We start from the raw sequence: 17,673 nt of genomic DNA, 5'->3' as shown, positions 1-17,673 counted from the left end.
TAAAGTTCTAATGACTTGTATCTAGAAAGAGTAATGCACTCTTCTAGTCTGCTGAAGGGGGCTGCTTTTTCACTTAAAAGCAGCCTTCCTTTCTGCAGGCATGAAGTGCGGAGAATCTCTGGGTTTTGCAGCATCTTGAGTAAGGGGGACGGATTCAAGAGATAACTTCACTGTCTTTTTAGGAGACAGATTTGTTTGCAGAAATTTAATTTATTGAAGAAAAGAGAAATTTCTGTCATGGCACAGCAATGTAGCTTTAAAATAAATAGATACATGTGGCTATTTATCTCACCACTTGTGTTTCAAACTTTTTAGATAATTGCAATGAAAGACGGTAACATCCAGAGAGAAGGAACACTCAAGGACATTCAGAAGTCAGAGACTGAGCTCTTTGAACACTGGAAGACATTAATGAATCGACAAGACCAAGAGCTGGAGAAGGTTTTTGATGGGCAGGGCAATCAACATTTTCAAAAATGTGACCTTTGTTTTTCCTTAGGTTGAAAGCATGAGCAAAGATTGATATGGCATGTGTGCTTTCTAACTTAGTGTGAACGTAGTATTACTATTACCAGTATTATTTATCTGTTAAAAGAAATGCCTTCATCTGGAAATCTCATGCTTCCTTGATACTGTTGCATCTGACCCATTCTTGATAGGAAGCCCTATCAAAATATCCTTGTCTAAGCAATATTAACTTGGGCCATTTTAGGAAAAGCATCAGTAATGTGCAATACTGATAACTGCTTCTATAAATATGCCTGAATTTAATCACTGCACTGGATAGAAGTTTTTCAGATGTGCCTATATTGAGCTCTCTAAGTTATGAACACGTTTTGGCTTTAATACTATAACAGAGGAAGAACAAGATATTGATCTTAGTTCTTATTAATTCAGGGATATCTGTCCAAATTAAGATTCCAAGAGGTCTGGGACTGACAACTTGAAATTAATGTCAGACATCTAATTTAGGTCCTTTGGTTTTACACAGAGGTAACAAATCAATCACTTAGGACTTCCTGCTGTAAGAGTCTCACTTTTATTTTTCACTGGTGTTCTGATTGGAAGCATTTTGTCACAGCTAGTAATTTTTTTTAATTAATTCTCCAGTTGAAAACACATGAACTGTCCCTTTCTTAGGAGACTATTATGGAAACCAAAACTGTTTTGGAAAGAACAAATCTCCGAAGGACTATGTATTCCCGTGATGCTCTGCTGAAAGATGATGAAGAGGATGAAGGTAAAAGGGCACCCTTTGAGCCCAGCACATTACTGTTTCACAGATTGAATTAACATAATTCAAAATGTCAAGAAAATGGTAATATTTCAGGTGGGTCATGATTCTTAAGAGTGCTATTTCCATTGATTTTGCCTCTGGACTACAGTAATTTCAAGCATTCAGAAGTCAGCTTCCTCCAAACTTGAGAGGTTTTTTCTTGAACATGATTTGATAATGAAAGAGGAATGATGTTGAATAGTTTATGCTGGGTGAGCTTCAAACCTCTCAACAGCACACTTGTTTAAAGTTTTACATAGGAAAAAAATGCAATCCGTTTTTATCACACCAGTACTTTTAAGTTGCAAAAAACATGGCTGAAGACATTGATTGCCCAGTACTAAGGGTTTTTGCATATTTTTGCATGACTTACTGCTAACTTTAGCAGGTTAAACCTGCATGGCTGAGTAAGTACTTTCACCTTAAAACCATTCTTTGTCCTGTGTGATAAGTCTGGTTTTGTGGCTGCCCCTTGCCAGTCCTTCTGAAAGGTGAGTATGAATAAATCAGTGTGGCTGTACTTTTTTCTTGCATATTGCAGAAGAAGTAACAGAAAGTGATGATGAAGACAACCTGTCTTCAGTCCTGCACCAGAGAGCAAAGATGCCCTGGAGAGCCTGTGGCAAGTACCTCAGTGCAGCAGGGATCCTCCTCCTGCCACTACTGGTTCTGTCCCAGCTGCTGAAGCACACGGTGATGGTGGCCATTGACTACTGCCTGGCACGCTGGACCTCAGAGGCCATTGCTGGGAAGACAGAGCTAGAGTTGAAGAACTGCTCTCACTGTGAGGTATGCAATGCCTCCTTCATCTTCCTCCTGTGATCTAACCTAGTGAGGATCTCCCACTGCCAACCTCTGCTCAAAGCTTTGTATGCCAGGTGCTGTACGTCTAGTACTAGGGCTCCAGGGTGTTTTGCAGGTTAATGCATTTTTGGGTACACACTCCAATAAAACTAACAGTGAAGTTCTTTATGATGTTGTTCTCCTTTTGCTAGATTTATTGTATTTTCATCATCTAGCTGATATGCCTAAAACTTGGTTTCTAAAGTTCATCGTTTTTCTGTCATTTCCCTGTACTGGTGCATTCTCAGTGCAATTAGGGCTTTCAGGTTTTGCACCACATGGGAAAAAAAGATACATATTTTTTTATGACAAGCACACTTTTTTGATTGATTTTTTGCTGTGAATTCGACATGGAACTGACCACAGGGATACTTAGCAGTATCTATATCTATAAATCTGTATCTATAAAGCAGGAGTGGAGGGATTTTGTTAGAACCAGGATTGTTTTCTTTAGTGTGATTTAGTGCCTACAGATAACCCACATTAATGTCTGGGAGCTGCATGGATGATTTCCTTGGAGTTATGCTTTCATCTCTAAAAGATGCTCTATTGATGGTGGATTCTAATATGAAATTACTGTTTCAAAAGAAAAATTATTATATTCTGTTCCTATTAAAAAATAGACAAAACCAACAAAGCCATAGTAAATGCTTTGAAAAATATTTTTTCTTTTAGATGAAATTATCAAATAGATCTTTTAGGGGTTTTTTTGTAGATTTCTATATTTTCATACAAACACTCCTTTCTGCAAAGAACAATAAATTGTGGTTTAAGATGCTTGAAAATCATTGGCAGTTTAATTTAGGGAGGAAAAAGGATTTACTACTTATGTTTTTCAGTCCTATGTTTGTGTTTTTACAATAAATTTTAAACATAATTTATAGTGAATAACCTTGTTACTCTTTTTTTGTTTCTTAGGATTTCAACCATTCTCCATATTCAAAAGTTTTCAGCATTCTCTGCTGTCTTGGGATTGTGTTATGTCTTGTCACATCAATAGCAGTGGAGTGGACTGGCTTGAAAGTCACCAAAAAGCTACACTCTTCTTTACTAAATAAAATTATTTTGGCGCCAATGAGGTATTCACCTGATTGTAATACAGATTGTGTTGTAGTAATTTCGTGTTTCTTACTTCAAGGCAGTTTTCTAACCACAGTTTTTATTAAGAAGTGAGTGTGAATCACATTTAATTGTCATTGAATATCACCAGAATATCAAACTACTAAGCAATTTTTTAAAATAGCACCCTGGCTGGTTAAGTTCCTAGACATGAATCAAATGTCTCTCCTGCCTCACTGTGACTTAAGAGATTGACTTCCTTGCATGTTTAATTTCTCTTTGCTGTTTTTAATTAGGGAGAAAACAAAATTATTGATCAGTATGTTGTACAGTTCATTCATAGTGTGCTTCATAATCACTGGAAATATTTACTGTCAGGCAGTGATTGTGGAAGCCTAGGAGAGATAATGAGCTTAGACAAGTGTCATCACAGGCATCATGAGGGTACACTGGGATGCACCAGGGGAGGCCTTTTTTGTCCTGCATAACTTTTCTTTCTAATTCTTGAAAGGAAAGTTGCAGCTTGATTCAAACCTACAGCTGTTTCTAAATATTAGGAAAAATATATTTCTAAGCTAACTGTATTTGACCCAGAAATCATGGAGAAATCATATACATGGAAAACCTCAGATATTTTTTCAAAAGTTCTTTTTGTTCAGGATAGAGTTTGACTTCAGGTTCAACATCAGTTATGGAACAATTAGCAATTACAGAGCAAGTACAAAGTTTGCATTTTGCATATGCAAATGTAAAGAAAGGCCTTTTAGCATATTATTCCAACAGTTGTTCTTATTTATGCATTTCTGTTCCCAGAAAAATGCCAGACTTGCATTTAACTTTTTTTTGCATTTTTCATGAACTGCAAATCTGAAAGGATTTTTTTTAAATGTAACCATGTGATTTCCATAGCTTAGGCAGTAGAGGGAGCTGGGGACATGTTCACTGTTGTTGCATTACACCCAGACTGCCATTTTATTGGAAAGCCGTGGCTATGGGGAAAAGTGAGAAACTTTATTGTTGTTGTGCATTTATTTGCTTGTGTCTGTGATACAGTACCTAGCTTAAGGAACGTAGAAAAAAAATTAAAACTATTTTAGTATCAGTATTGTAATCTTTCCCATTTCTTGTCATAGGTTTTTTGAAACAACACCTCTGGGAAGTATATTGAACAGATTTTCAGCTGACTGCAATACCATCGACCAGGTACTGAATAAATATATTCAAGCTGCCAGGTTGTCCTATCTTTCCCAGTCTGAAAGATTAGATTTTAATTTACTGTACATTCATTTAGATTAAGTCTGCTGGTGATCTATGATTTTGACTACTGTATCAATTTGCATAATGATTTTCCAAGTTCAGAATTAAATCTTAAATGCAAATTGAAAAACCATTTACTTGATTAAGATGCCCTGTATAAAAAAAGGTTAGTGAAATTCAATCACCACTGGTATCCCCAAATTAAGAGGAACACATTTTTTTTAAGAAGTGGGTGAACACATGAATTTGACTCATATGAGCATATTAAATGAGTGAGAGGCAAGTGCTGATGTCCAAAACAGAAATGACTGAAATTCAAATTATCAGTAGTTACCCCAGACTGCACAGAGCCAGCTCATGGGATTGCTGCAGACACTGAAATCATCAGTTGCATCCCATGTGTAATCCTCTGACATGAGGATTGTGCTCCACAATGCAGATGTGTGAAGCAACCCCACAGAAATCTCTTCAGACTTTCCCAAAACCCAGCAGACAATTTCGAAGTAGTCCTGTATGTTTAGTGCTGCAAACCCTCACAATTTATTTTCCTTGTGTAAGTAGGAGAGAGGAAAACGAAATAATGTTTTGAACTTGATTAGTTATGAGAGATTCTGTGTGCTTTATTCTTCTTTATTTATACAGCACATTCCAGCTACCCTGGAGTGCTTGAGTCGCTCCACTTTGCTGTGTGTATCTGCTCTTGCTGTCATCTCCTATGTCACACCGATGTTCCTCATTGCCCTGGTTCCCCTCGCAATCATGTGCTACTTCATCCAGAAGTACTTCCGAGTTGCATCACGGTAAGTGCATAAACCAGGATCATTCTGGCAATAGAAACATCTTCTGTGGTGCAATTGCAGTGCTGGGGAATTTCATGTGTACGTTTGGTCCTCTCAGAGCCATGGCTCTCTTTGAGTGAGCCAGATACGCTATAGTGAAAATGTGTCATTTTACCAGATCTGCAGCTCTCCAAACAGCACTTGTGGGAGGTGTGAGCAGGGTCTTTGTCCTTGATCAAAGATTCTTAGAGCTTATAGGACAGCAACTGGATTCTGCCAGTTCTGTGATTTTCCCCCTAAGGTCGTACAGCTTCCTTTGAGTGGTGCTCAAGAAGCACTTGCAGCAATGCTGCATTCATCCCTTCCTGTATGTGTGAATCCAGAGGGAGTCTGTAACCAATTTACTTCCTGCTGGAAGGAACTGACGCTAAACAGAATTTCACCCCACACGTGGTTCCACTGGTTTGATGACTAAACAAGAAATTGAGAAGCACAACTTAATGATGAGTGTAGGCTCCCATTTACTCTATGGAATCTGTGAGTTGTACTGTTAGCTCTGTGCAAAGTTGTGCTGTCATCTGGGGGTGGAGAGAGGATCCAGAGGAAGCTGCATTTTGCCTTTCTACTTCACTTGAGCTCTTATCTGCACTAGGCCATTAAATTTGTATTCAGCATAGAGCCACAATGGTGTTTAAATAAATAAACAATTGAGCATAAGAAGTAGGAATATAGGAGAAACAAGGGAAGGCAGTGAAGGGAAAAGACCTATTTAGAATTCTGGCACTGCTTGTGTTGAAATTTTAAAAGAAAAATCCTCCTGGGTTCTTTGTTTCCCTACTCAGACAAGCAGCACTGCATTGCAATCTGTCTGAGCCTTACATATAGAATTATTGTTCCCTTTCACTCCCTGGGCCTGTTTCAAGAGAATAACTGCACAAGAAAACTGGCTTTTTACACAATTCTTTTCATAATCCTCTCCAGGGACCTGCAGCAGCTGGATGACAGCACTCAGCTACCATTACTCTCCCATTTTTCAGAGACTGTTGAAGGTCTTACCACCATCCGAGCCTTCAGGTACAGTTTCTTAAAAAACTTACATTACTTCACTTTTGAATGTCTATCTCTGATTCTGTTCTGCAATTGTGCAGTTCTAAGTCAAAAATCCAGAGTCCCCACGACACTGGTAAGGCAGAACTCCAAAAACACGTTGAAGAGCTTTAAGCATTGTGCATGTGAAGGAGTTACAGTAGAAAAACAAGCTAATGTCTGTCAGCTGCCCTGTTGTGACTTTCCATACACTCACACACAGCCTAAAAAAAAATACTTGCAGGCAAATGTGATTTAAGAAACTAAATTAGCTTGCAATTATTGCAGCATGCAGTGTGACAGACATGCACTTGGACAGTTTCCATGGAACAACTAATATGCACTAACTTGTTATGCCAGAGTAATTTGTGTATGAGTCAATGTCCTGGTAAGTTTAACTGTGCATGCTAGTGACTTCAGAGGATACAATAGCACCCTAAGTGATTTTTCAGGTTGCTAGCTGAAAATGTGGTTGTCTATACTGATTTTGAAAATACTGAAGCTGAAGGCAGCCTCTCATCACCTGTTTTGAGTCATGCTTCCATTCATATAAGCTCACAGGAGCAGCCCAGGAATAGATGATAACGTGCCTGGGCTGTGTGTCTGTTACAGAAATGGCAGTCATGCTGTTGCTAGCAGAGGTACCAGTAAAGCCACTGCCCAGCTCACCAGCTGCTTTCCCTGCACTAGTGCTATTCTTGTCCTTTCCCAGTGGACTCAAATGTGATCTACTGTCTTCCACACACATCTCATCTAGATGTCCACACATTCTGTCAGTTAATTAGTACTGTTACCATTCTATCTTTTTCAATTTTATAATGGAAGGCATGCACAAAGTTAACTTTTCTTAAAGTATTCTAAATAGAATATAAATAGGTCAATGAGAGAGCAATACATGTAAAAGTTTGTTTCTTTTTCACTGAAGTTAGCTTCCTGAAGTGGTAGAACAGCGTAGCATTTTTCCATTTCTAATTACTGTGACTGGTTGGATATTTAATTCATTAAGTGCCAACAGTGTTCTCTAGTTTGTAGCTATGTCTATGTTCAGTTTTAAGGAAATTCAGTTTCTCTTTTAATTTTTGCTTTTCTGTTTTTATCCATATATTCTGCTACCTCATCAAGAGAATCTTTAGATTACTATGGCTGTATATTTTCAGGTGTTGATGTGAGAAATAAAAATCGGTGCCATCTAGCTAATATTTTCAGTCTTTTGGAGCATTCCCTCTTGATTCTTCCTGTGACCTTGAAATGAATTCCACTGTCAAGAGAATTGTTTGGTGCCTCCTTTTTCTTAAATGCTGCAGTAATTGATGTGTCTCTGACCCAAACAGCCATGTGTGCTCAGTAAGTTCTGTATTCCATCTGCCTGCCAGCCTCCTGTGGCAGCTGGTAACCTAGCTATTTTTAGGACTGTGTAACTTTTCAGCTGTCTAACCTATTAGCAGGAGTGGAGTTCAGAATTGCTAGCTTGAGCATCGCTAAAAATAATACTAATTCAGGAATCCAGACATTTAAGTTAGGAGGTGCCAGTTGTTCCTGGAGTGTCCTTACCCTTTGTAATTCTCTGTCCTGCACTTACTCAGAATACATCAGGAAAGAACAGTAAAAGAAAAAAAAATGCAAGGGGAGATCAGAAAGACAGCTACTGCTGCAGCTATAAATGCACCTTCAGCAGATGCCCTGGCCTGATTTATAGTTTGCTGTCTGGCACCTCAGATAGCATTGGTGCTAAATTATCAATAAAATGTAAATGTGAAGGCTTCTGCAAAGACTGGTCTGTATTCTGAGAGGCCTAGTAATCTGGGGACACCTTCTTAAAAGAAATTCTGCTATTTCTGCAGTACTCCACCAACAGTGGTAACTTTGTCTTCATTCCCATTCCTCATGCATAAAGGTGACTGACTCCTAAGGCATATCTGCATCAGGATACAGAGATACGAAAGTGAAATGAGACTGAATTGCTTTCAGAAGCAGTGCAGCCATCTCTGTATGGTGGGGCACTGAGGTAGTTAGTTCTGAAGAAAGGCAGGGCTCACTAAGTGACACTGTGTGATGCTAATATTTGCTTTCAGGAGCTCCTCTAGGCTACGCAAACACACCAACACGCTTGGAGCTAGCCCAGGCCATCCTCCATTGAACACAGCAGACATGTCTCTTAGGGCTTGGCACACTGGCTAAACTGTGAACAGCTAAATTATTTCCACAAAGTGGCACTTATTTCTTTACCACAAAAGCATCAATGATTTATGTAAAGTATTTATTATAACTTTATTATACTGGACTCTGAAGAAGGATTGATACACTATGCAGTGAACAAATCTGAAAGCTTCTCCAAGTTATGTACTACATACTTAAACAAAACATTGTCATATCTTTCTCTCATACCAGTATAAGGAGAGCTTAGTTTATAAATAAGTGGTACTTTTTGCAACCATAATAGCTAATGGTATAAATAGGACAAAGTTATATAAAGGGAGATCAGCAAGTTTGTTAAACTTGCTAATGGAATAAAGGGGGTGGGAAGAGAATACAAGCTTTGGGTGCTAAACTAGATCTTCAGGCCTTCTTCAAGCTTCTATTACTACCTTGGAAAACGCTTTTGTGCTAAACTTCTCCTTTAGTATTAGACAATTATTTATACACTTTATTATCACCATATTAATTTAACCTACACAAATAAACATGCCCAGCTAAAAGGGCTGACTTGCATGCTTGCCAAGACCCTGGTCTAAACACGTGTAGCAGGGAATCATCTTCCTTATCTGCTGAATTCAAGGCAAAATTCATTGATTCAACTACTCTGAGTGGGTGCAGAACCCCCTATCATAGACTGTAAAAGGACATATTTGCCGTTAATCTTATTTTGTATTCTGTGGCTAATTCATTTGGTGTGAAGGGAACACAGTTCTTTCCATCTGGTTACTTTTTGTTGCACCGTGTGCTTGGACTTTTGTTTTCCAAAGTGCTCCATTGTTTAGTGATAAGAACACGTTTGTCTAACACTGGAGCTACCATGACTTGAGGTACTTTGAATTTATACTTCATAAATTATTACAATTTCTAGGCACTGCAATAATAATAGGTTTTAAAACTTAAGCTTATATTATAGAGAGGAGGAACTGCATTTTGCAGCATTGATACTTACTTTCACAAGTACATGCATGTATTATTTCTCTTACATATTTTTGTTTGTTTGTTTCAGATTTCTCTCTTAGTTACCATGTAATAAAATACATTTAGAAAATGCCCAGTGTGATCCAGAATTCTCGTATAGATTTTCATCAATGCAATAACATCCTTTTTCTCCTGAAGGTAGTTTAGAAATACAGTTTGTGTGTTTCTAATACAAGTCTACAGATTATGTGAATCTGAATTATTGATAGGCTGATTTAGACCCTGTGTCAAGCTGCCCACGAGCATGTACTCCCTGAAATAAAGTTTTACTTTCATTTTTCCAAGGCCCCAAGGCCATACCCTTTTTTCTTTTTTATTTTTTTTTAGGTATGAGGCCAAATTTCGACAAAAGCTTCTTGAATACACAGATTCCAACAATATTGCTTCCCTTTTCCTTACAGCTGCCAATCGCTGGCTAGAAGTCCGCATGGCAAGTACATTATTTTTGTGTATACACAATAACTGTATTTTACTTCATTCCAAGGCATGTGATGAGACATCCAATGGTTTTCCAGCCTCATCTGGGTTTCAAAGCTGTACCTTTCCCCTTTATATCTCTCTATTTGTAATGAACATGTGCCCAACCCATCCTGGAAGCTGAATGGAGTAGGAATTTTTACCATAGCCTGCAGCTGTTTCTCCAAGGCAAGAATAGTTTTTGTAGGTCACATTGACTCCTCTGTGTGTGAACAGTGATCAGAGCTGGTTGGGCTGTGCTGCCAGCTGGGATGCCTTTCTGGGACTGTGTTAGTCAGCATTAGCAGGCCTTTGGTTTGTGGCTCCCCAGGAACATTTCAACATCTTAATAAGCAGAAGGACATAGACAGGTGTATGCCTGTTTTGTGTCATCTGAAGAATTTCAAAGATATTCAGGTGCCTGTTCCCTTCGAGTGCTAAGTAAAGTTACCTGGCATGAGAAATTTTATGTTGTTAATTGTGGTCTTTGTATCAGACTGTTAGATACAGGTGTAGTAGCATTGTTGTGGTAACATGGGCTTCTTTTATATGTGCTAAGTGTAGGTTTATTTGTATTCCCTGTCACACTCTATACCTCCATTTTGGACTCCATTCTAGCTCACTACTTAATTTCAGATATTGAGTGTGACTGAAGTAAAATGTTATTACCCTTTTATATATTCAGTCCTAGACCATCTGAAGTCCCTAATTCTCATCAATGCCTGTATCATTAAACAGTACAAACATAGACGAGTGTCAGTTTCCCTCCTACACAGTTCATTGAATAAAATTATGTAACAGACTACAAAAAGACTGTGGAAAGTCAAATAACTAATGATTTAAATTAAAGTAGCAAAAGCCCATCATGGGTGGACATAGTGCAACTAATAGACACGTGCTGTGCAAGAACAGCTTGCTTGAACAATACGGATGGTAGCCACCCAGCAGCAACTGCAGTGATTTCCAGCAGTCAGTCATCAGCCACAGAGAGGATCTACTCATAGAGGGGATCATGGGAGCATTTCCCTCCCAGCCCAGGTAACGTCCACAACACAGTTTCAGCCACCTGTCTTACATGCTTAAGATTCTGTGTTGGCTTCTCCAGAAGATGATTAAGAGTGTTGGTACAGCTCCTGTGTAAAATAGTGCTTCCAAACAGCACAGCCACACTACAGGCGATAAGAATGTGTTCCTAGACAGGGTCTGTACGGACTTGTGTGGTATTTCGTGCCTGTATTTCAAACTGTGCAATGGGTTTGTTCTTTGCTATGCAAAGTTATGAGAACGTTTTAATAATGTGTAGACTTATAGTGATGGAGTTTATTCATATTTCTTCAGGAGTACATTGGAGCATGCGTGGTACTCATAGCAGCTGTCACTTCTATTACCAGTTGCCTGTATAACAATCTCTCTTCAGGACTTGTAGGCTTGGGACTAACCTATGCTCTTATGGTAAGAATCTCAGGACCCTTTTTGTCTCTCCCAAACGTGGGGTTTTTTTGGTAATTCTTGAGGACACAAAGACGAACAGGAAGGTCGAAGGTGTCTGTACATCTATAGTGCATATTGTAACATTACTGAAACCATGTGCTAACTTCAGTTCACATTCCATGGTTGACAAATTTGAGTGTATGCTTTCTTCAGTTTCTAGATAAAGCAATCATCGAAGCGTTAGTTCAAATATGTCACAAAAACATAGCCAAGTTCCATCATATTTTTTTAAATTATCTTTAATATTTTTTCAGTGCATCAATTGTAATTATCCCCTGGTACATCATTCTAGACTGTCAAACCTTAACTTACCAGGATAATGTCTTTTCACCTGTCTTTACTGCTCCCTTTCCTCTTTCCTTTTCGTGTAGATCAGATCTCCATATACCAAAGTATCTGTGCACTGCAGTTAGGAAATTTAACCTTCAGTCATTGTTGTCCCCCTGTTGATGTGTACCATACAGTTCATTCACAACTTCAGTTTATTACAGAACAAGTGTTACTGTGGAGGAATGTAAACTGCATGCTGGTCAAATGTTGCAAACTACTAAAAACCTGGAATTCAGTAGTGTATTTGCTTTACATCAGGTGTCTAACTATCTGAATTGGATGGTTCGTAACCTGGCTGACATGGAGATCCAGCTGGGTGCAGTGAAACGAATCAATGGCCTTCTCAAAACAGAAGCTGAAAATTACGAAGGGCTCCTTTGTAAGTGCAGTTTTGTGCAGCATGCAGAAAGAGCTTGCTGAAATTTTAATGATTTTGCAGTGTTCTGTCGTGAAAAATGTGGTAAATCATTTAATGAGTTGATTAGCTTATTACAAGAGGGTTGATTTTTTTGGGGCTTTTGTGCTTCTTGTACAGCTTCCTCGCAGATTCCCCAGAACTGGCCAGACAGAGGGGAGATCCAAATTCAGAACCTCAGTGTTCGATATGATAGCAACTTAAAGCCAGTGCTAAAGCATGTCAATGCCCACATCTCTCCAGGACAAAAGGTAAAGAACTGTGGTGACTCTGAGAACCTCTCTAGACGAGCACATCATAGATATCACAAAGTAGAAAAAACACACCTCGGTATGTCATGAGAACTGAGTTACAGAATTTTTCCTCTAAGAGTCTAGTGCCCTTTAAAAGAGTCTGTGGGTTTCTTAGTTTGGTATGTTTAGGCATACATTGGAGTGAGAAGTTAGAACTACACACCACTTCTCAGTATCCCAGTACCTGGCTGTTAGCACAGTGCAGGAAGCAGCAACAGTGACCCCTTATGTGTTAGACCTACTTGCCATCATTCTCATGTGTCTCTCTTGCCTTTAGTCCCATAGTTGCCACTCCACTATTGTTCTTGTAGAGAGGGCTGGCCTTGATTTATCCCTAAATGCTTAGGCTCCTAAAGAAAAAGAGTGAACTTAGGGATTCTGCTATGGCCAGTGCAGTTTGATTGAACTGTCAGGAGGATCACGTGGATCAGAACCGACTCTCCATCCACTCACTTTTAAGTGTCAAATACAGGCATTACCCATTTCTGCTCACCTGATGTTGACCTGCTTTCTCTGTCACAGATTGGGATCTGCGGCCGAACAGGCAGTGGAAAATCTTCCTTCTCTCTTGCGTTTTTCAGAATGGTTGACACTTTTGAGGGTGAGATTACACTTTTGTACGTTGGTAACACTTAGCTCCTGAAGGTGCTTTGATAGTCCATTCTTTAGGAGCAGCAACTTTGAAGTGTGATTTATTTTGTTTTAATCTGCAGGATACAGTCTCTAGCCTTGTTTACATACAGCCTCATCTGTCACCTAACAGCTGTGCCATTGATAAGCTGGATCAATACAAACTCTGCTTAACAGAAGCTGAATTTCTTTTGTGTTATTAAAACAGTAGGAGCAAATCATAAAAGGGGAAGGTGTTCAAGTGCAATAAAGGATCCACACTGAAGGCATAGATAGGAGCCACAGGGCCCACTGGGGACTGCAGTTTGGCCTGCTGTTCTGGAACTTCCTGATGTATTTCCTGCTGTATGTGCTATGTCCATGTACCTCATAGAGCATCTCAAAAAATGTTAGCTTCAGTTTCCAATTCACATCACCCCCAGGGCCCTTATGCAGAGCCAGACAGTTGTACTTGGAGATAAAATTCTGATGTGCTCAATAGTAATTTGGCTTTTTGAAACCCTTGTTCCCACTGGCAACTAGTTCCTGGTTTAAGTAACCTCTCACCTTCTTGTTTGATAGATGTTTATAACGGTCAAGCAGATAAGCAATGTGTCTAATAATTCATAAAATCTTACAGGTATACTTCCTGTTCCTCCCAACTAAGGCTTTGGCTCAAGACAATTGTGCTTGCTGCTTCACCAAAACTTATTTCATTAGTGAATAAGGCAAGACACAGTTCAAGGCCTGCTCCTGCTGTACTGTATCACACACTGAAAGTGAGCCATGTCCTTGCCAGCAGCTGCGTGGCATGATAAGCAGTGCAGTAGACTATATCTGTTTTCTTTTGAATAGGAAGGATTATCATTGATGGTATAGATATCGCTAAGCTGCCCTTACAGACCCTGAGATCCAGGCTGTCAATCATTCTCCAAGATCCTATTTTATTCAGCGGAACAATTCGGTAAGCATTAAGCACCAGCAATAAAAGACATCTAATTCATTTTATGCCATCATATATTATTGTTATGCCATGTTGTTAGTTTTACAGAATTGCTGATAGCAAACTGTTCAATTCTGGTCTCCTCAGTTGGAGTGTGGATGATCACTGCCTTCTGTCTGTGCCTTTTACCCACCCCTGCCAGGCTGTGCCGTGCCAGTGCCTGAGGCTGGTCAGCACGCTGTCAGCAGGAGGTATCCCATGCCTGGGAAGTAGGAAAAGTCATGATTCATTCCTCCAAGATTGAGTAATCAGTTTAGCTCACTGATCAAATACTTGTAACCACCAGCACTTCTTGAAACCTTCTGTTTACTACATCTCTTTTGATCTGTCTGCCTTTAAAATTGAGATGGAAAAAATGCAGACTAAAAAAATTATGCAGAAAAAGGGAACGATATGAGCAGTACTGGGAGAGTTCTGGGCTCTGTCCGTGTTGCTCTGCTAGTCTTTGAGACATTCTTTCTTCTCTGAGAATATCTGTGGAAATCCTCTTTCTCTGAGAGGATGATGCAGTAGAAATAGTGGAAAAAGCTCCACAGTTTCCAGCAAATGTCCTTCCCTATGTCTGTGACATTTACTTTAGAAAGAGTACAATCCTCAGTGCAGAATTATGTCACCTGCAGTTAAAGTTTCTAAATAAGTCATTTTCAGAGTGTGAAATGATACAGGGCTTCTGTGGTTTGCTTACTTCACACTAGTGCAGATCCCAATATTATCTCCTGAATTCGCCTGAACATGGCAGAACATGAGGTGACTGTATACCTTCGCTTTATTAATTACCTTATTAACAATTTATTTAGGTCAGTATTGGCCCTTCACAGCACAGACAGTAGGAGTAAAAAGTAAAACTAAAAAGTGTTACACACAATTCAATCTTTAATTTTTGATTATCATTTGATATATTAATATGAAGCGAGATTCATATTTGTTGCTATCATTTCTGGAGTACAGCAAATTAAAATAACATTCATCAGTTCATAAATCCAAGGTTTATTCGGCTGAAGTGAAGACTTGCATTTCTTAACTTTGTATGAAGCTTGATTGTTCTGTTTAGCATTTCTATAGTATTAAAGAACAAAGACATTGGATTTAAAAGAAGAAATGGTAGAATTTTGGCTTTTGTTAATAAATTAATGTTAATTTAAACTGATTATATTCACAGCTTTTGTTCTTCAGAGCTTTGTCTAGTAAAACATAAGAATTTCTTTACTTTATTCAGGACAAAATAAATTCTAACACACAAAGATATCTGCAAAATGGGAGGCTTTTCCTGTTCTGCTTAACTGGAAGTGTCTAATTTTGTCTGAATTCCATTGGTGTAAATGTCAACCAAGTCTGCAAAATTCAGAGGATTTATACCAAAGACAGATCAGAATTAGGCCCAGATCTTTGGTTTATGTTTCTGGTTATTTGCAAGTTTGTTTCTAAGCACTCTGAAAGGATAAATACATTGCAGAATTTTATATTGACTGATATTCTTTAATTATGCACAACTGTAGGTTTAACTTGGACCCCGAGAAGAAGTGCACTGACAGCATGCTGTGGGAAGCGCTGGAGATAGCCCAGCTCAAGCATGTGGTGAAAGCACTTCCTGGGGGCCTAGGTAATAAGACTTCCTTCTTGAGAAGATTGTTTCCAGTGTTCACAACATTGCTGTTTCACATTTACTGTTTATTAAAAAGGCAATTGCTGAAGGTAAAGCTTTATAGATTTATGGAAGGTGACAAAAAGTGCTTGCCTGCAGCCAAAGGTCCTACATCCATCTACCTCCCTTACCAACTGCACCCTTGAGGCAAAATTGTTTCTGTTCAAATCAATGGTAAAATTATTATTTTATTTCAGCATGTATTTGTTTTGAAGCATTGAGGTTTACGAGTCTTGGGAATTCAAATAAGGTGTCAACAAGTCAGGTGTTATCTAGAATATGTTCTTTTGTATTTTCCAGTAGTCTTGTCCAGGGAGGAAGATTTCAAAAGCTTTAAGGTGTGAAAAAAAAAAAAACCAAACCCAGCAAACCACAAAAAAACCCCAACAAAACAACTACCAAACAAACCCAAAAACCTTTTAAAATAGCAAAGGCTTAGGGTAAAAAAAAATGATGGATGCTACTTTGACAGGGGGATGCAGTGTCCTAAATTCGCTGTTAAATATCCTTAGCTACTTTGATATCTAATATATAAAGAATATAGTGAGACAGAAGCACTGTTTGTTTTGAAGAATGGAAATAAACAGGCAAAATTGGGTCACCAGCAGTTGTAGACCTAGGAAATGTTACTCTACTCTGACCTGACCTCATATAAACACACCCCTGATAAATACTGGTTTTGCTGTGTCATTTCCAGATGCTATAGTCACAGAAGGGGGTGAAAACTTCAGCCAGGGCCAAAGACAGCTATTCTGCCTAGCAAGGGCTTTTGTGCGGAAGACGAGTATCTTCATTATGGATGAAGCCACAGCATCCATTGACATGGCAACAGTGAGTTTGGAGTGTTTCTGATTTCTTGCTTTCATTGAGGGAGAGACATCTGCCAATATGCGAAGCAAAATGTGGATAGCAATTCTGTCTACTCTGTAATATGCTTACAACATATTTAGTGTCAATGTGTTTGCAAGTCCAGGTAGTTTTGGTTCATCGCTAACTAATCTAAAGAGCTTTTAAATCACTTTACTGGGGATTTCATAGTTATTCCAGTATTACTTGCCTTAGGAAAATGAAGTCTGTTACCCATTGGCATTTTGATTTCCTAAAGTAAACAGAGCTTTGGAAGGTCAGCTGGGATGGTCAGTGAAGGGTAAATTGGCAAGCAGACAAATTTAGCAGCCATGGTAGACAATGCAAGTCAGGAAGCTACAAGGCTTCAAAGTAGAGTCAAGAAAATAAATAAAACCATAAAAAATACATACTTGGATTATTGCATTAATTGCCAGAAATTCCTAGGCAGAGGTTAAACCACACAGTAGTGGTGCACTGACAGGATTAGAGCCAAACAGAACAGTGCAGTCTTAGGATAGTGGGTTTTTTTCCCCCCTATTATGTTGCTATGAGAAGTGTTTGCCTTCTTCATTCTATGAGTAAAGGATATAATTGGAGGGATTTATTATAACTGCTACAGTTTTTAGTTCTGTAAAATGTTACTGTGTTGGGTGTCAGTAACGTTGGGAATTATATTGTACAGAGCCCAGTTAAATCACATTTTGAATTTTGATGCGTTGATGATATGGCTCCTTGCTTGAGATACACATGTAAAGAACAGATAACAGCAAATAAAGGCATCTTTGCTGGTGCCATTTCTAGGCAGTTTGGTACACAACAGCATGTTTGCATATAGCAAATGATGAGTACTTGTTGAGTGAGAACTATGGACATTAAGACCGTCTTAAATATCATCTCCACTGTTAATCATGCCAGGTACAGCACACTCCCTTGCCATCCCTTGGTGTTAGATGTTCCAAGTGTGCTGGGACATTCCTGGGCTTCCAGCAGGGTGAAGAATGCCTCGCAGAGGCGCCAGCATGCAGGGAGCCTGGCAGCACCCTGAGTTCACCTTTGATTTATTCACCATAAAACTGAGGTCAGGATAGCAGGGCTTTGGGAGCCAGAGCAC

At 39.0% G+C, this 17,673-nt stretch overlaps 1 protein-coding gene across 2 annotated transcripts in view; it reads left to right on the top strand.

The window, feature by feature from the left end:
- ABCC8 (ATP binding cassette subfamily C member 8) overlaps positions 1-17,673 on the top strand; it is an 80,174-nt gene that overhangs the window by 57,943 nt on the left and 4,558 nt on the right. For both annotated transcript variants that reach the window (XR_007889584.1, XM_051620378.1), the window contains exons 23-37: positions 316-441; positions 1,141-1,240; positions 1,818-2,065; positions 3,038-3,198; positions 4,312-4,381; positions 5,078-5,235; positions 6,196-6,288; positions 9,802-9,904; positions 11,269-11,382; positions 12,010-12,130; positions 12,287-12,417; positions 12,982-13,060; positions 13,924-14,032; positions 15,568-15,671; positions 16,411-16,544. Coding sequence is in view for 1 of the 2 variants with exons in the window: in XM_051620378.1 (XP_051476338.1) it covers positions 316-441; positions 1,141-1,240; positions 1,818-2,065; positions 3,038-3,198; positions 4,312-4,381; positions 5,078-5,235; positions 6,196-6,288; positions 9,802-9,904; positions 11,269-11,382; positions 12,010-12,130; positions 12,287-12,417; positions 12,982-13,060; positions 13,924-14,032; positions 15,568-15,671; positions 16,411-16,544 (1,851 nt within the window). In the remaining variant the exon portion in view is untranslated. The remainder of the gene's footprint in view (positions 1-315; positions 442-1,140; positions 1,241-1,817; positions 2,066-3,037; positions 3,199-4,311; positions 4,382-5,077; positions 5,236-6,195; positions 6,289-9,801; positions 9,905-11,268; positions 11,383-12,009; positions 12,131-12,286; positions 12,418-12,981; positions 13,061-13,923; positions 14,033-15,567; positions 15,672-16,410; positions 16,545-17,673) is intronic.

The sequence above is a fragment of the Apus apus genome, chromosome 5 (genome assembly GCF_020740795.1).
Source record: "Apus apus isolate bApuApu2 chromosome 5, bApuApu2.pri.cur, whole genome shotgun sequence".
In the NCBI taxonomy this organism is placed as follows: Eukaryota; Metazoa; Chordata; class Aves; order Apodiformes; family Apodidae; genus Apus; species Apus apus.
Note: the sequence above shows the minus strand (reverse complement) of the source record. Positions and strands in the feature narration are given on the sequence as shown.